Source organism: Melanotaenia boesemani, chromosome 14 (genome assembly GCF_017639745.1).
Source record: "Melanotaenia boesemani isolate fMelBoe1 chromosome 14, fMelBoe1.pri, whole genome shotgun sequence".
NCBI classification, from domain to species: Eukaryota; Metazoa; Chordata; class Actinopteri; order Atheriniformes; family Melanotaeniidae; genus Melanotaenia; species Melanotaenia boesemani.
In genome coordinates this window covers 26,754,079-26,773,249 of record NC_055695.1, presented here as the reverse complement: position 1 = coordinate 26,773,249, position 19,171 = coordinate 26,754,079, and the positions used below count along the sequence as shown (strand labels likewise).

Genomic DNA, 19,171 nt, shown 5'->3' with positions numbered 1-19,171 from the left:
TTTCCTATTTCCAGATAAGAGCCAAGGATAACTGCTTTTTTACCCTCAAGTGCTTTGATGACAGCGTGCATCACTTCAAAGTATCACCTAAAACTGAGCCAGAAGCAACAAGAAAAGTAAGATTAATTTCTCCTCTTACTGTTGCCAACGTCAGGTACAGTAAACTTAATCCCATCAGGGAAACTGCTTATTAACATCCCTCAGTTATTTTCTGACCTACTTTGACACATTAGACATTTTAAATTTCCAATGAATTTGAGAAAAGTTAAGCAATTATCTTAGCTAAGGCATTCCCTGATGTCTTAAAGTGTCCACTTTTATAACACTGGCCACTGGTTCTGACAGAAAACAAGTTCAGTTTAGGAACGATGGAACCAGTTGCTTTGAAGCAAACCAACACTTTTCCACTGTGGCAGTACTTAGAGTTACCACTACACGTTCAAGCCTAAAAATTCAGCCAATGTGGACATGAAAAACTGCATTTTTTTAATTTCCAGCAGTGGCCGTACCCTTTGTAGGGACTTGACTGGTAATATATGGGAATTTAACACAAAATCTTATAGCTTCATTTAAAGTAAAATGTACAGTCCTCGCTGTACTGTAATGTCTAGTTAAAAGTTCTGGTAACAACAGTAATGCTGACATTAAGACCTCAAAACTGGAAAAAAAAAGTCTCTGTCATGGTTTGATGTCGATCCCATTAGCATCTGGCTCTTTCTTTACTTTCTTTGCCAACCCATTTCCAGAATATTCTGGCTTCTTTTTTTTGGCTCCCAACTCTATATACGCAGTGCTAGTAAGATCTTTTCATGATCAGCTAGCATGCTAACTTCTTACTAATAAATATTGGTTATTTAAACTGACACATTTTGTTATGTCCTGGTTCATGGAACATTTTTACATTAGTTATTAGTTTGTACCAGTTTTGCCAATTTTAAGGATTTACAAAGTTTTTATCTGCTAGTCACAGAATTCCTACATGGTTGTGTATTGTTCATAGCATAGCAGTAAAGCTAACAATCACTAGGTGCTGCCTGTGACAGGGTTCTGACAAACAGCAGCAGGCTTCATAGGATGACCTGAGGGGCCACAAACAAACAGGGTTTTGTTTGTAAAGGGTTTTGCTAATCGTGAATCGTGCAAAGCTACTCCAGTGGAGTACCACAGTAAATATACAGAGAGGGAAATGAGCATAACAAACCCTTTGACTGTGTAGGACCCAAGACATACTCAGCTAGAGAACCAAACAGGCTTTTCTCAACAGTGCCATTGTCTGTTCTGGAAGAAGCCGGTTTGGCCCAACTTTTTGATTTTGAAACACCAGACAGAAAGACACTTGATCAGAATTTATCTTAAAGTGTTTTTCCGTAACTCAAATATGATCACCCTAGTTTAAGCTATTTGTTATTAGTAATAATGGTATAATACACTGAACATGCACAGGTGTGGAGTTGATTTGGTTCTCTGACTTTCTTGTAAAATGTTTTCTCAGAAAAGTTTTAAAAACTCTCCAACTGCTGATATTGCACATTTGGAGTGCCACAATGAAAAATCAGTTTAACTGTCATTTTTATTTATTTTTTTGTATCTTTTTTTTTTTTTTCTAGGCTTGGCTTGATGCGATGGAAGAGCATTCAGCTTATAGCACACATTACTGCTCCCAAGAGCAAGGAAGTGAAGAGGAGGAAGAGGAAAAAGTGATGTCACTCGGGGAGCTAACGGACTCACTACAGGTGGCTGTATAAAAATAAATAGATGAATTCTATGCTTTGTTCATCTGCATTCTTCTCATGTCTCTCTGATTCACCAGGCAGCAGAGGTCAGCCAGAAGAAGCTAGAGAAGGAGGTGGCGGCTTTCTTGTCCATGCTGAAAAATGATGGGCTGTCAGAACGTAAAACCTGTTATTATACTACCATCTAAATTTGTTCTTTTTTTTTCTTCCTCTACAGCAGGGCTACTCAATTCGGTCCTACGAGGGCCGCAATCCAGCAGGTTTTCCATGTATCCCTGCACCAACACACCTGAGTCAAATTAGGTAGCTCTAACAGCCAATCAGGTTCTACACAATGACTCATTAATTTGACTCAGGTGTGTTGGTGCAGGGATACATGGAAAACCTGCTGGATTGCTGCCCTCGTAGGACCAAACTGAGTAGCCCTGTTCTACAGCATTGCATACAATTTGGTGATACATTAAAGGGAAGGCCAACATATATTTGCTCAGCGTTGGTCTATCATGTACAGAAAGGAGAAAAAAAGGGTTTGAGAATACCCTGACCCCAATTTTACTAGTTTGTTCAACTCTCCTGGAGATATATATTTAAAACATATATATTCATTATTTTCCTGCTTTATTAATGGTGGAAAATAATAAAGTCTAACATGTCAGGCCAAAATCACCGCGAGGTTTTGAACTAGACTGAGATGTGGTGACCACATACTGGCAATTACAGGCCATAGCATGTAATTTATAACATTTTCATGCTCATCAAACTGATTAAACTATTCAGTGGCCTCTCATGCCCTATGGATAGGGTCAGTGTCGATTCATCAGGAGAGAAGTAATTCATCATAGACTAAAGACAGAGTACCATGGAGTGCGCTGATATGAAAACCTCTTCATTTCTTGTGTTTCTGCACTCATTTATTCTGATTTTTCCTTTAATTTTTCCCTAATCTGCATTTAACTGTTCAAGTGGGGAAAAGAAAACATAATGATTAAAACTGCAAGCACTGTAACAGAATTAGTGTTGAGGAATTTTTTTTAAATAATTAAGACTGTACCTTCTGTTGATGTCATTGGGGATTTTAATTGTGTATGCAGTTTGTTTGTGGCTTTTCTGAGAACAGGAAAAAAAAAAAACTTGGACTTGAAATGTGTCTCTTGTTTTGCGATTCATTTAATTTTATTCATATTTACATTTCATCCCCTCAGGATTTCCATCAGGTGTACTGCAAAAAATGCAAGAAATCTGTGAGCTGTCCAGTGAGACCACCTCCAGTCTTAGTTTATGTCTCAGCCTCTTCTCCAAGCAAGAAGGGGTAAGTGTGTTCATCTGAATTTCCAATGGCTGCAATGTGTCATATTTAGTTTTTTTTTTACAAATGACAAACAGCATTGTAAGTTTTTATGAACTGGATTTAATGAACACTTACTGGCCACTTTATGAGGTACACTCGTTCAACTGCTTGAAAACACAAATATGTTATCAGCCAATCACATGGCAGCAACTACATGTATTCAGTCATGTAGACATGGTCAAGATGTCTTGATGACGTTCAAACTGAGCATCGGAATGAGGAAAAGACAGGATTTAACTGACTTTGAACGTGGCATGGTTGTTGGTCTGAGTATTTATCAAACTGCTGATCTACTGGGATTTTTTACACGCAACTATCTCAAGAGTTTACAGAGAATGGTCTGAAGAAGAGACAATATGCAGTGTCTCGACCAAGACGTCTTCTTTATGTCAGAGGACAGAAGAGAGAGATAATAGAAACGCAACAGGAAGTTAAATAAGCACTGGTTCTAACCAGTGGAACCAGTTCTGAATGCAGAATAGCATCTCTGAAGACACTACATGTCCAGCCTTGAAGCAGATGGGCTACAGCAGCAGAAGACCATCTCCTGGTCTGATGAGTCTCCATTTCAGCTCCACATTCAGATACTAGGCTCAGAATGTGGCATAAACAAGATAAAAGCATAGATCCATCCTGACTTGTATTAATGGTTCAGGTTAGTGGTGGTGTAATGGTGTGGGAGATATTTTCACGGCACACTTTGGGCCCCTTAGTACCAACTTCTCATAGTTTAACTAGCTGAGTATTGTTGATGACATGTCCGTCCCTTTAAGACCACCTTGTAGCATCTTCTGATGGCTACTTCCAGCAAATCAAGCTGCTTTCTTGAACATGACAATGAGTTCACTATACTCTAGTGGTCTTCACATTCACCAGATATCAGATTCTCATCATAGCTGTCACATAACTGTGCTATGCCATCATGTCAAATGGAGCAAAATCTCTAATTTCCAACACCTCGTTGAATCTATGACACCAAGAATTAAGGCAGTTCTGAATGTAAAAGGGTGTCCAACAAAGTACTGCCAAAGTACAACTAATAAAGTGACCAGTAAGTGTAGGTTTACTCACATAAAAATGATTATGTGACTAAATCTGAACACATTTGATTCTGGAGTAGATTAATTGGTTCTCTGTGACATCTTAAGCGATCCAGTTTCTTTTAGTATCTGTGAATTATGTAGCAACAACATTTTTTTGTAAAGAAAATGATGAGTGTTTGTTTAAAAATCCCTGTAGAGAAAGAACTAAGGAAAATGTTTTGTGGTTTGGGAGAATTGAAAGTTAAACTATGAATGCTGTAATCATAAAGATCCTTGTTGGTTGTGACCTTTAGTTATGTTGGGCTATTTTTCTTCAGACTGGAATGTAAGAAAAACTATGCTTCATGAGAATGTGCTGACACAGTTTGCACCTTATGACGTTAACTCAGACATTAAAAGCTGTAACAAGGATGTTATTGTGTGTGATTCAAGAGATTTGATTATAATGGTAGGATTTAGTGCATTGAATCCATCCCCCACAAAGCAGATATCACCTCTAATAGAGCTCAAACTTGAGCATCAATTTTGTAACACTGAACATCTTGATTCATTACAAAAAAAATAAAAAATAAAAAATCTGGTGTTAAGTTGTGGAGGTGGTGTGGGTGGCTGTTAGATGTTTGTTAAGTTATGAGTTCCTTTTACACTCATTTTTATTTAGTTGATAGCTGAAGGCAGGATGTTGTGAAATTACATTAGTGGCCCAGAGACAAACAGTGTTGAAGCCAGTTCACTACACTGGCCCCGAGCCCAGCAGCACTGAGACTCAGCTGTTGTCTGCAGACAATCAGCACTCAGTGAGGCCAGACCACATTTGCGATCCTCCATCACAGCATATTTAAAATGTTAAATTGTGAAATTGATATTTTGATAGTAGATTTCTCAGGATAATCAGATGTGATAAAATGCCAAGTTAAACAAATTGTGCAGATTTAACATCCTCTCTTGCAGATCTGTTAGGCTGCATTATAGATAACTCTGCTGCTTTGAGAGAACAGAGTCCCAAGTGCAGTGCTAACTAGCAGGTTTAGCTTGAAAAGTTCTGTTTATTAGCATGTTAGCAATACAAATGGTAATGCTGAACCTCAAAGAAATTCACTTTTTTAAAGATGTGTTGTATTGAAGCAAACTGAAGTTGATACTGTTATTAAAGGGGGACGTTACAGACAGAAGTTTTTGGTGATACATTTCACTTTGCATCAAAGACCTGTATTTGCAATTCCTGAACTCACATTGCTAACATTGCTGAAAGTGTAATATTCCTCATTTATATGCTGTCAGGCTCACCAAATGCCAACTGTTGCCATAATCCTGCTGATGGCCTTTTACGCTGTGCTGCATTCTCCGCATTCTGCTCTCTGGATGTCACGTTTTTTAAAATCCCCCCTCACTTCAAGAAGCTAAATAACTCTCAGGCTAACAACCACGGTAGATGCTTAAAATAGCAAGTTTTCTCACAGATTTTGATTAGGTGGGCTTTGTTGTTTCAGGGAGTGGAATAAAAGATCCACAAAGAATGTGTTTATGGCATTTGCTGTGACATAGCAAACCCATTTTTCAGGGACATGGCTGTTGTTTTCTGGAGTTTGTGCTGAAATGATAAAAAATTAAGTTACAGCCATTCACTAGGACAGACTAAATTCTCCAATGATGACTGACAGTTCTTTCAAATTCTGAAAATAATTGGCAGATAGGCCCAGAGAATAGGGTGTCCAGCTCGCGAGAAATCTCTGGCAATAGGCAAAATTATATTTTCCCACAGTGACATTTTCCATCACTTGTACTTAATGTTGCTTTTACATTACAGGTTATCTGTGCCCATGAGACAGGATACACCCTGGACAGGTTACCAGTCTATTGCAGGGCTAACACAGAGAGACAAACAACCACTCATACCCACTCCTAGGGAGAGTTTAGAGTGACCAATTAACTTAAAATGCATGTCTTTGGATGGTGGGAGGAAGTCAGAGAACTTGCTTGCAATGCACGGGTTTAACTTGCAAACTCTGTACAGAAATGCCCCTGCACAGTAGTGTCTGCGGTCATTGGAGCACTGGGGGCCATGTCCCCCACACTGCAGAAATGGCTCTAATAGATATCTGGAGAAACATCATACATCTCAGTCCAGAAGAGTGCAGTCCTGGGAACAGCTAAGAAGCTGTGCAGGTGTGCAAAGCCCCCAGCTCCCAAACCTCTGGTAGAGAACCCAAGGTTGAGATACAGATGTTAGCGCAGATATGACCAGACTCACCTGGGGAAAATGGAGTTAGGAACAAATAGATAATTCACTGACAACTAGAATGAGATTAAATCTGTAAGCTTGAGCTGAATTAAAACTGGTGATACATATAATGTACGTTATATATATGAAAGGATTTATCTGATTTCCATCTGGATAAGAATTTCCTTTGCTTTGCACACTGTAAAGTTTGACCACAACAAGGTGTTGACAGCACTGAAGATCTGAGAACTTTTTCAGTTTTTACTTTGTATTGTTGCTTGTTACAGTTGGAGATAATTCACAGCATTATCTGAACCAGATTTAAACCAGAATGAAAATTAGTCAATGTTGACACATCTGATTGAGCAGACTGATGTACATTGCTTTTGCTTTCAATGCACTGCTGTGATAAATGCACACTTGAGCTGTTTGGATATATAAATCCAGGCATATTCACCCCTACGTGATAATGCATAGGCTCAGTCTTTTATTGCATAACATTATAACTGTCTGCTGTCTTTCCATTTTCTGCAAAAAACATGAAGATGGAGAAAACTGATTAGTGCCACAGCCTGATTTATTAAAAATAACTCCATGCATTTGTGTTTATATTAACTACCTTATTCTTTCTAACTCAGCATCACCTCTCAAACAAGACAGTTTGAATTCTTCTGGAATCTTGGCCAAAAACTGCACTTTCTGGGTTCAACAGCTAGTCCATCTTTCAGTGTTTAAACCTGGGCCGAGCTTTCGTCGCTCAGCTGTGCAGCCTTTTGAACTGTGATTTGCAGCAGCAGCACACACAACAAAAGGCTCACAGGATCTCAGAGCTCACCATGAATAGGCCTGTTTCAATGGGAGGAATTCTAAAATGTACTGTGCGGCTCACTTTGCATATGATGGTTTTTAGTCTGAATGAAGCAGCAATGCCTGCGTTCAATCCCACCCTCAAAGAAATGATACTGAATCACTTCCAGCCCCTGCAGCTCAGCTTTTTAGTGCTACACTACAGCGGTTTGCTGCCAGGATTTCTTCTATGAAGTTCCTGTTTGTGGAGTGATGGCAAGTGATCTGCAGTGTCTTTATGCAGCAGTTCCACCATCTTCCCAGCTTGTCACTCTTATAATCCCGACTATAATCTGCTATCAGTCATTATGTTTCTGACTACCTTGTCAGTTACGTCCAGCTGGATTAACACACTGAAATGAGATCTTTTAGAAAAAGGTACAGCTCTAAATTAAGCTCCTATTATTAACACTAATATTTTGTATTAAAGGCAGGTTTAGCTAATGGTTAATTCAGAGTCCATTACCCGTCATTTGATCTCCTCTGCGGGAATCATGTTCTCCGACAAGCCATTTGAAACTGCAACGTCAAAGCAGCTGTCCTCTATTACAGAAAAAAACATGGCTCGTCCCTCTCAGCTCCATCTCTGTCTCTCTCTGTGTGTCTGATAATGAGGGGATAGAGTAGAAGGGAGGATCAGTCAGTCAACATGCTGTTTATTTACAGACCTTCTGCCATCACAGCCCATCTGACAGTCACACACATTTTGTTTTCTGTTTTAAATGAGAGGTGGAATATAATTTGGTGTTGCCTCCTGAACACTTGCACATCTTTGTGGTTACTGAACACACAGGACAGAATTAATGTTGGTTTGTCTTTCTGTAAGTGATTAGTCTGTTCTCTTTTGTCTGCATGTGTGTGTGTGCATGCGTGTGTGTGTGTTTGTTTGTGTGTGTGCGACGAGCTCAGGTGCGCAGTCTGAAATTGGAGCAGGAGGTAGAGAAGAATAAGATCCTCTCTGAAGCGCTGCAGACTCTCGCCACAGAGCACCACGAACTTGAGCAATCCGTCTTCGAGGGATCTTCACCGCGGAGTGCCCTCAGTGAGGATGAGTTCCACGACGCTGTGTCTGGTGAGTTGACAAGTTATCAAACACACTCAGGACGTTGAGGAGATTCTGTGACAAGCTCCCTGTTCACGCTCGCTACTCTTTCATTCACCTGTAGGACACTGGAATACTTTTTCCTGCCAGTGAATGCCTTTGGTATGTTTGCTGCTCCTTGAGCCTCAAGTGTTGCCTGGTTGTGTCAAAATTATGCATCCGGCAGATGCTCCCATGATTTTTTAAAAGTGGCTACAAAATTGAAATAGTTGCACTTGTTGTGGTTTACTGTAATGTTTAATTTCACATATTTGACACCTTATATGACAAGTTTTATAAATGGGAGGAAGTGAGCATGGCTGCATTACAGCTGAGTAAAATGAAACGATAATTTAGATTTGCACGAGGGATTTATATTTATTCTTGTAGAGCATGTCGATTTTCAAAACTGATGAAGCAGAGAAAGAAATTAAGTTGATTTATCGCACTTAATCATTTAATTTTCATTGCTCATTGTCAAGGCCTGTTTATAACACCATATAATTGCCTGACCAAATTTATTTGAGATTACTGGCATGGCTTTGCATGATCATAAGAATCCTTTTTGTTCACTATTCATTTGTTACTTTCACTAAGATTTTCCACCATCTGTGATTTCTTCTTCTGCCTTAGGTTAACGCCAACTGTTTATCCCAATGTGCTCAACCTTTTGTTTTTTAACCTACTGAATCTCGATGGGTATTTTATAACATTAATGGGACAGACTTCCATGCTAACTCAAAAGAACGAAAACAGTATTGGTATGGGAACTTTTGGGGTTTCAAGTTACACATGAAGTAGAGCAGATTTGGAGAAGGCGATTTGTAGGATTAGCAGCAGAAAGGTGGTGGTCAAAGGTGCTAAATACTTGCATGATTGTGCTGGGACTAGTCTGTAGCCTCTAGAGCTGATTGTGCAAGAATAATGTTGCAAAAGCTACTAAACATAACAAAAAACACAACTCATCAGCTATTCAGCATTGTAAATAAACAATAGTGTCTTCAGTCAGAGGCTTCTTCAGCTATGCTACAGTAAGGACCAGTATAGGATATCACGTCTGTCCACAGCAGTAACCTTATATAATGTCTCTTTACATTGAATATTCATATAATCGTATAATGAATTTTTAACTCAATAATTCATTACAGTGCAACAATGTTTACTATACTTTTTTCTTTGGAGATTATTTAAGTATTTATGTAATCTATTCTAAAACCAATATTGTCATAAAATGAACCAAAAATAAGAAATAATTTAAATTATTTTTGTGACAGTAAATCGTTAGTTATTAATAATTGATGGGTTGTAATTGTATACTTAAGTGTTCCTATCTGACCTGTACTAAAACCGATCCTTTACAGACAGGAGTCACAGCATTTGTAATATTATGTGACCATAGGTGTTTAATTATTATTATTATTATTATTATAGCTTAAATGAAAACAAATTGTCTGTACAGAAGAAGAATAACAATGATTTGTCCTAAATTTAACATTTTGCACTAAAAAGTAAACTCATTGACAAATGCTTAACAATCTGTTATAGAAATCAAAAGTTGGACTCTTGTGAAATTACTTTTAATTGTTTATTTGTTTGCATAAATAGCTGAAGTGCTGGCTGAAAAGGACTTGCCACATTAATCATCCTGTAAATTGGGCTGTCCATGACTCAGGTGCAGGAGTAATTTGTAAAAGTGCTTTATGGAACTTATAGGAGATTTAAGTTAGTCATATTCTGTAATCAAAAGAAACTTGCCTTTATTGTCAGTATTTGTACACAAAATGATTGCAAATGATATATTTTTTAAGTTAAATATCTTATAGGCATATATTCACCTTTTGAGAGGAAAAGGTATTTAAATAAAACTGTTTTGCTACCTAAAGCTCAGTATCCACAGACAACATATGACAACTGACAATTTTCTATAAATTTACATCAGCGCTGGCTTTTCTATCAGACTGTGAGGTATATCTTCATTGACTTTTCAACAGCTCATGTTATCAACCTCCTCGAAAAACAAAAATCTCACAAACATACTGATTGATCTCCTTGCGTTCATTTCTGTCAGAATCAGACTCAGAGCTCTCACTGAGCGGCTTTGAGACCGTGGCCAGCCATTCCTTTGAGGAGGACGAGGAGGACGAAGGCTCTGTCATGCTAAGCAGCACTTGCAGCAGCCCCACCACCAGCATGTTGCAGGAGGATCACCATGGAGACGGGGATGAGACTCAACCCAATGGGATAACAAAGCATAGGTCAGCAGTGTAATAAGCTACCACAGTTTCCTAAATTGGCCGCTCACCTCCTGTGCCTTTTATCTCTGGTTTAGAGATTAACTAAGTCAGCAGAGAGCCTTGTCTTTCCAAATTAGCTGTTTTTGTAGATATTTCAAACTGCGCTAAGAGTTCAGTTCTTTAAGAGTTTTGTTTTTTTTTTTGTTTTTTTTTCTTCCTGTCTTCTGTTCGGTCTTTCTATTTCATTGTGTTAATAATTTAAGGTGAGGGCCAGGCTGGTAAAGGCTCAGGAAAGGGTTGCATTAACGGGGCTGAGCTCTGTGTCGGCCCTGTTAAATATTGATAAGGTCACAGTGTAATGCATCAATCAGTTAACAGTGTGATCCCATGTTTGCTGATCCCTCAGGAGCTTCAGAGTATGGCTTACATGATATCACCTTAACTTTGTTATTAGTAATTGGCTTATAAACTTCATTATAATATTTTTAGTTTTTAGAGCACTTACACAAACTAATTGATTAGATGCCCTTTACAGAGGACATATAATTGTGTATTTCAGGTCGAGCTTACCTGCGCCGATGTTTTCAAGAAATGACTTCAGCATCTGGAGTATCCTGAAGAACTGCATTGGAATGGTGAGAATGATATTCTAATGTTATTTTATTGTTCTTGTCATACAAGTGGCATTTACTTATCTCTTTTGATGTATGATAAGACGAAGAATCCTAATGATCTGATGATCTCACTTTTCCTCTAATGCAGCTATGACACTGACATTCACTAGGAAAAATATCTCTTGCCATAAAATCCAAAGATTAATCTTGTCTACAATTTTTATTTATATCCAAATACCAGCTAAATAAATGGCAGTTGTCAGCCTGAGATCTGTCCTGTCTTCTCGACCCCGAACCGGAAGGCAAATGTCTGCCGTTCCTGAGTCTAGTTCTGCTGCAGCATTTCCCTTCCTGTTAAAAGGGAGTGTTTTTTCTTTCCATCGTCGTCAGCAGCCCTGTTCATGCTCAGGATGGAGGATTAAATGAAAGTGAAGATTCGATGCAATCTGCTGGTTTCATTAGTGAGACAATAATATATAAACTGGCTTTTATCAACTCCATTAAATTGGACTAATGTGGATCATATAATGGATTTGTTTTAATTGGATTATAATTGAACTATAAAGGATGCCTTTGTTGTGAAATGGTCTTTTGAATTGACTAGTTTGTGAGTGCAAACTACTTAATTACACCATCCTGAAACAACATGAACGATTTATTAATAGTTTTATAACAATTCATTAACTGAAAATATTGAAAACACAATTAAAATATTACAAAGGAATGCTGTAGCAAAAGTGTAGTTAGCCCAGTAGTTAGCTTTTGGGCTAGCTACTGGGCTAACTACTACGGGGGGTTAGCTGACAAAATAAAGACAAAATAGAACAGGTAAAGATTCTATTTGGACCTGCATTAGCGTGTGTCATGCACTAAATCAATACTAACTGCGCCATAACTAGCTTCATTTATAAATCAGCTCTCTCTTTGCTAAAATATTCTCTATATCAGTTTAGGTATCAACAGTATGTAGTATGTCAGTGTTAAGTCCATGAATTTACTACAGGGATTAAATTGCAAATATACAAATGCTGATAATATGAACCATTCTGCCATGCTAGCATTAGCATTTAGCTCAGAATGTACCTCACAGAGCCTGTACAATGGGTGTGGACTTTCTGGAAAAACAATGCAATGTTTGTATGTGTGTAATATTACTACTTGTGCCTAATCTTCTAGATTAGGCATCATAATCCTGACATGGCATGTAGAAAAGAACAAAGAAAAAAAATCCTATTAATCTTGTACTTAAAGATTATATTTACTTTTCTTTGGCTACCAGAGGTTTTAGTATATAAATATTTCATCCAGAGCAAAATGCTTATAAGTGCATATTCACCCATAAATAACTTTTGTTGTTGAGCTTTTCATCAGTAAGCATGAATATTTCTTTGCAAAGGGACTCTGTTTTTGTTATTGTTCTAAAACCATGTTCCTCATTTCTCTTTCTTGTGTCTCTTTTAGGAGCTCTCTAAGATTACAATGCCAGTTATTTTCAATGAGCCACTCAGCTTTTTGCAGCGTCTGACAGAATACATGGAGCACATGTACCTCATCCACCAAGCCAATTCTTCCACAGATTCAATTGAGAGGATGAAGGTAGAATGCATTGTGATATTGTGTGTTATTTAAAAATCACTGAAATGGCCCCATCAAAGTTTAGTGTGTTTGATTCGATGTGTGGGTGTGTGTGTGTGTGTGTGTGTGTGGGTGTGTGTGTGTTTTCCTTTCAACCACTGGCAGTGTGTGGCTGCATTTGCAGTATCTGCTGTGGCTTCCCAGTGGGAGCGGACAGGTAAACCCTTCAACCCACTGCTTGGAGAAACATATGAACTGGTCAGGTGAGTGGGATTATACATTGTTCAATACAAATTGTAGAAACTTTGGGACATTTTAAGATTTAAAGCATCAAAACATTTGCAAATATGACTTAATGTTGGTCTTGTATTCACACCCATTGCTTCAAAGTCATTAGAATATTTACAAACCCAAATAAATCTGGAGCTTGAGGGTACTGCATAGGGTCTTAGTTCTGGCCAGGACTGAGCTCTTTTGTACATAAATCTTTATCTTAAGTGCCCTTAAATTAAAAACATGAAATGTGTATATTTATCTGTGCATTTATTAATTTACTTACTTATTTATTTTTCTTTTATTCTTTCCCCCAGAGAGGATCTCGGGTTCAAGCTCATATCGGAGCAGGTGAGCCACCACCCTCCAGTCAGCGCCTTCCATGCTGAAGGCCTGAAGCAAGACTTTGTGTTTCATGGATCCATCTACCCCAAACTTAAGTTCTGGGGAAAGAGCGTGGAAGCTGAGCCAAAAGGCATCATAACACTGGAGCTGCCCAAGTAAGCACCTAAAAGAAAAAAAAATTAGGGACTGTTTTTTGTAAGGTCATATATCACCTCGCTGAGCTGCACTTCAATATGTTTTCTGTATGAATGATCTGCAGATGTTATCTCATTTTATCCCTGAACCTTCACAACATTCTCCCTAATTAATTATTTTTTCCTGCAGACACAACGAAGCTTACACATGGACAAATCCTACATGTTGTGTTCACAACATCATTGTAGGTCAGCTGTGGATTGAGCAGTATGGAAATGTGGAATTGATCAACCACAGGTAAAAGGACAAAACAGTCTACAGCTAAATATTTATTGAATTAAATAAAATTTCAAATCCATGATATACAGTGAAACATAGTACTTGTTGTTATTGTATGTACCTGGATTGTCATGATCAAATGGAAAACAGCTTCTTGTCTTAAAGAAGTGAATTAATTATTTTTCATTATGCCAGATCACATTAAAATCAAATCAGAGACAACAAAGTGAGGAGCTGTGATGCATATTTGATAGTCTGTGTTGTGGAGAGAGGCATCGTCTTCAATATTAAATATGAATCACTGTCATTAGTTTTCACGGGAAGTCTCATAAGAGCTTTTTCTATTTTGAGATTAAGTTTCACAATTAATAGCAAGTTAATCCGAAAATGAAAAACAAATAAATAAAAATACCATGGATATTTATCATGGGTTTGAACCATGACTGACATCTTCCATTAACACGCCCATATTTAACACCATAAAAAAAATCTTTTTATTTCTTTGCCTTCCATTTTTTGGGGTATTTTTAAACTCTGCTACTGATCTCATGGATTAAATATATGAATATCTGACATGTGGTTCAAGCCTGAAACAGCTGATATATTTAGAAAAATTTGATCACTGAGTTGGAAAAAGGACAGCGTGAATGAGGAAGTTTCCTGTGATTCAGCCAGCTTAAAGTGAAAGGATAGTTTATGAAGTTTTCTTTTTCTTCCTTTTTCCACAGAACTGGTGAAAAGTGTTTTCTGAATTTCAAACCGTGTGGACTTTTTGGAAAAGAGCTGCACAAAGTTGAAGGTTACATACTAGATAAAAGGTAAAGCACCAGCAGAAAGCCTTTTAAAGTGAATCTGTGAACAGACTACGTGGCTGGAAAGAAAAAATCATCAGTTTTATCCTGGATTAAAGTTTTATTTCAGATTCACACCACACACAGGCGTATTGATCACTCTGAATACATTTATCATATTGCAGCATTTGCTGGAATGATGTGAATTCGGAGAGGGGGATAACTAGTTCCCCTGTATTAGATGGAATAACATTCAGTGTCAAAATATTTATTCATCCATTTGTTAATATTTTAGAGCAGATATGATTCACTGAGTTGCTTAACCCTTAAAGCCTGATCGCCTACTGTTAAAACAGCACATTGGAGTTCATTTTTCACTGATGCTCAGTTTTTTTTATCCTAATTTTTACAAACTAAAGCTGAAAGTATATTTTAGTGCAAACACTAATGTTTAGAAATGATTTTGGCTGCCGAAGATAATCAGTGCCATCTGCATTCATGGAATTATTGTTAATAGGAGGTATAAATATGGATGACGATGATAAAAATTTCACATTTCTACTTTGTTTTTATCATTTATTCAGGGTTAGTAACAGACACTATATTTAAACAATGGGAATGTAGTCTCTGAGGTCCTTAAATGTACTTAAACACCAAGAACATAAATACGAATCTTGTCATTGTGGAGAAATTCCTTACTTGCTTTGTCTTTTTAGGGGTGTTTTTCAGAAAATCTGGCTAAAGCTTAACAGATTAAAGCAATTTAAGCTTGAATTTCAAATCAAAACTTACATCATGAAGAAGCAATCATGAGAAACACAGTGTTTTAAAGACTGGATCTCCACCTCTCAAAGTTTAACTTTTTGTGTGTGTGTGTGCGTGTGTGTGTGTGTAATCTGCTGTCATATAAATAAACAAATCAAAACTAAAACAGTTCTCTGTCGACACTTACCCGTGCTTGGCAGAGGAGCTGTTAACACACTTTTTAAGGCTTTACAGCAGTGAATGGCTCTTGTGGGGTGCGTGTACTGGTGCAAAATAAAAGCCAAAATACACAAACAGAAAAGTGCACGAACAAAGAGGAGCAGATGGTTCAATCATAGAGGAGGGCACCAACACAGCCAGTGACTCAACATGAATGAGTGGACACAACCACAAGAGCAAGGCTAAATATACGCCACATGGGCAGACACACAACATACAAAAGTTACACAGAAGGAAAAGTTTTATTTTTCTTTTTTTTTCTTTTTTTTTTTAAACATGGATAATCACTTTGACATTTCCAGAAATGCTGCACACATAAAAGCACCCACATTGATTCTTGAAGCTTTGTTCACAAAAAGATCTTTATCTCTGGAAGCTCTAACGCTGACTAAAGTCATCACTAGCATTTGTGCCTGAGGACATTTTGTGTGTGTACGCAGCAAAAAGAAGCTGTGCGCGCTCTATGGGAAGTGGACCGAGTGCCTATATGTTGTAGATCCGGCTGCCTTTGAGGCCCACAAGAAAAATGACAAAAAAGCGGCCGAGGAGAAGAAAGCAAGTAAAGCGGTATGAATTACTCACTACAGGTGACAAATTGTGTGAATAATGTAATTTATTGAAAAGGTGGCAGAGTGGTAATGAGATAATAATAGTGAATCTTGCCAAACATCCACACTTTGCATCATGATGAGAATTTGGTTGTCAGTGCTGCATTTGCGATGCTTGTTCAGGGTTGCAGTGTGGATCAGGAGGCGGTTCCCTCACAGGCTGCAGACACTGTGGAGGTGATTCCTGGCAGCCAGCTGTTGTGGAGAATCGCACCCAGACCAGTCAACTCTGCCCAGGTCCCACTGACTTATGCATGACCAAGTCTCCATCTGTTCAAGAGAATTAAGATTAACATCCAAAATCATTCTTTTAAAACAGATGTACAGCTTCACGTCCTTCGCGATGCAGCTGAACGAGCTGCGTAAGGAAATGGAGGGCGTGATTCCCCAGACGGACTGCAGGCTCAGACCAGATATAAGAGCCATGGAGAACGGCGACATCGGTAAAGATCGTTAGTAGTTACCTTGAGCTGAATCCTCTGACTGCAGTCTGAGACTTAAACATGTTACGATTCAAACAGACCTCGCCAGCGAGGAGAAGAAGAGACTCGAGGAGAAACAAAGGGCTGCTCGCAAAAATCGCTCCAAATCTGATGAAGAGTGGAAGACAAAGTGAGTTTTCTCTTCTTAAAGTCAGCTAATGCATTGAAGAGTCAGCTAAATTCATTACAAACTTCCTCACTGGGATGTTATTCTCATTCTTAAATCCAGGTCTATGGTTAACACCTGTTTCTGCCTTAAATACTGCAGTTTGGTCACACTCATCTTTGCTGTTTCACACTTTTTTTTAATGTGTAATGTTCAAGTTTAACTCCACTTTATCTCCACTTGTCATATATCTCTGCTGCGTCTACACTTTGATGTTAAGGAACCCTCCCCTGGGCCCGAGGTTAGAGCTGCTCACTGTTTTACTGATATGTTTGATGTGATTCTGTAGCCATCAGTGTATCCAATCACCCTCTATATGCGCATTTATCTGTAACTGTCACATTTTCTATTAAGATGTAATAGAGTGGCTGTTCATAGAACCCCAGTTTGAAGTTGATAATCTGCTCTTCCTTCTGCCAGCATGACAGCTCCACTCACTGGCACTAAATGCAATTACTCACACACCACAGGTCCCCACCCCCCTACCCCCCACCCACACCCCCACCAAATCCTTTCTTACCCACTTAATTGCTGTTAATGTTAGATCAAAGCAAACAACCGGATCTGTCTACCTCCATTTAATTATCTTTGACCTTGAGATGAATCTTGCCTTCCCTTCATTCCTCTCTTTGTCTGATTTGTTGAAGCGTTTCTGTTTGATCAACTTCCTGAATCCTTATGTATCTTCACTGCTTTGTCAGGTGGTTTCAACAGGGGCAAAACCCCCACACCCGCTCCTCGGACTGGCTCTTCTCTGGTGGATATTGGGACAGGACATACAGCCAGCTCCCAGATATTTACTAATGGTCATTTCCTGCACAGAGTAGTTAGCACCTGTACCATGAAGAGCAGCATTAACTGTTTGTTTTTCTGTTTTTTATAATCAGATTAACTACAATGATTATGAACAGTATGAGAAATATGTACCTAAACAGTGTGGCCTTAACCTACTTTATGGCAAATAAATCTGTGCAGACAAATGTCATTAATCAGTAGTTGCTTGATGATGCTTTGAAATATAGCATTTGTATTTCCACTGAAACCAGTTTGTTTCAGTATATTATGGACTTTTGGCACCTGGACAGTTTTTTGTTTTTTTGTTTTTTTAGTGTACATCTATCTTCTTTTAAATGTTCATAATTGTATATCTGTATATATCCTTTCCACAACTTGAGCCTCATCTTATTATTCACTACTCCTTTATGGTCTAGAGTAAAATTTACAAAACCATGACTTGGTCGTAAGTCTTTTTACCTCTTGTATTTTTCTTTGTAAAGTAAAAAACAAGTATATTTTCTGTGTTAATAACACTCTGATGACCTGACACTAGTTTTATTTCTTTTTATTTTTTAATCTTACTGTCTCTGTTGTGTTCAGTACTGCCCAAACCGTGTAAAAAAGATTTGACCTTTTTTTTTTGCTGAAGATTAAAAAAAGTAAATATGTACAAACTGAGAAAAATATTAGTTGGGTTTTATGAGGTTACATGATTGAAAATATCATTATTTAAAATTATTTTGCCCCCTATGGAACACCTGAAGTATTTTATTGTAATCTAAATAAAACATTTCAATGTATTCCTGCATGTTTTTCTCTGAAGAATGTTTCCAGCAGCTTGTTGGATCTATGGTACCAAGACTTAAGGCAGTTCTAAAGGAAAAAGGGCTTCAACCAGTAAAGGCTCAGTATACCTAATAAAATAGCTGACTATGTTAATTTATCTGCTTTACAATAATGTCCACTATGAGGGTAATTCAATATTCCATAAGTGTCATATATGATCATTTAAAACAACTGACTATGCATTATTCTAATATATTCTGCATGAAAATGGTGCTTTATATGCTTTATCTTTACCAAACCTAATTTTCTCAAAGTTACTTTCCTCTAGAGTCAGTAATCTTTCATTTACCTGCTCTGGATTTGTGTGAACTGTGTAGAATCTACTGTTTAGCTGCAGACACACAAAAAAAAATCAGTCATCGGGAACCGTAGATTAAAATAAGCGGGAGAAATTTACACGAAAGACCCAAATTTAACATAAATCTTCTTTCTGTTCCTGCTTTCTGACTGCAGACTGGGTCACAAGCAGGTCACATAATGTGAAGTGTAGTACTCCATCTAATGGCCAGTTGCAGAGCATCAGATTAAAATTGTGCCTGTTGGATGGCGAGCATGACATTTTCCACTGATTTTTTAAGGCTGACGATTGATGTGAATCTGCATGTTGAGCAATGTGCTGGACTGAACTGCAGCTGTACATGAATATCAAATATGCTGATAAAATGCCATCTCTTGGGGTTTAACTGGCTGATATTTAAATGCCCGTGTGCCTCTGCCATATACAGTGGAAAATACACAAAAATAACAAAACATTGTAAGGTACTATCTGGATTTGTGGACAATTTTATGA

General features: G+C 38.0%; 1 protein-coding gene and 1 long non-coding RNA gene across 4 annotated transcripts in view; one reads left to right on the top strand and one right to left on the bottom strand.

Moving 5' to 3' along the window:
* Positions 1-18,335, top strand: part of osbpl1a (oxysterol binding protein-like 1A) — a 29,411-nt gene extending 11,076 nt beyond the window's left edge. For 2 of the 3 annotated variants that reach the window (XM_042005898.1, XM_042005900.1), the window contains 18 exons: positions 15-116; positions 1,608-1,733; positions 1,811-1,892; positions 2,936-3,042; positions 8,101-8,263; positions 10,341-10,527; positions 11,066-11,141; positions 12,582-12,716; positions 12,861-12,958; positions 13,286-13,468; positions 13,638-13,745; positions 14,456-14,545; positions 15,943-16,069; positions 16,234-16,347; positions 16,430-16,553; positions 16,632-16,722; positions 16,979-16,999; positions 17,460-18,335. In XM_042005898.1, coding sequence (XP_041861832.1) covers positions 15-116; positions 1,608-1,733; positions 1,811-1,892; positions 2,936-3,042; positions 8,101-8,263; positions 10,341-10,527; positions 11,066-11,141; positions 12,582-12,716; positions 12,861-12,958; positions 13,286-13,468; positions 13,638-13,745; positions 14,456-14,545; positions 15,943-16,069; positions 16,234-16,347; positions 16,430-16,553; positions 16,632-16,722; positions 16,979-16,999; positions 17,460-17,562 — 2,037 coding nt within the window. In that variant the 3' untranslated portion in view covers positions 17,563-18,335. The remainder of the gene's footprint in view (positions 1-14; positions 117-1,607; positions 1,734-1,810; positions 1,893-2,935; positions 3,043-8,100; positions 8,264-10,340; positions 10,528-11,065; positions 11,142-12,581; positions 12,717-12,860; positions 12,959-13,285; positions 13,469-13,637; positions 13,746-14,455; positions 14,546-15,942; positions 16,070-16,233; positions 16,348-16,429; positions 16,554-16,631; positions 16,723-16,978; positions 17,000-17,459) is intronic. The other variant, XM_042005899.1, reaches the window with a different exon arrangement.
* Positions 3,884-11,838, bottom strand: LOC121652840. Its single transcript, XR_006012693.1, has 3 exons — positions 11,824-11,838; positions 4,859-4,862; positions 3,884-4,022 (listed from the first exon to the last, which is right to left on the bottom strand). It is a non-coding gene; the product is annotated as an uncharacterized LOC121652840 (long non-coding RNA).
* Positions 18,336-19,171: the final 836 nt, after the last annotated feature.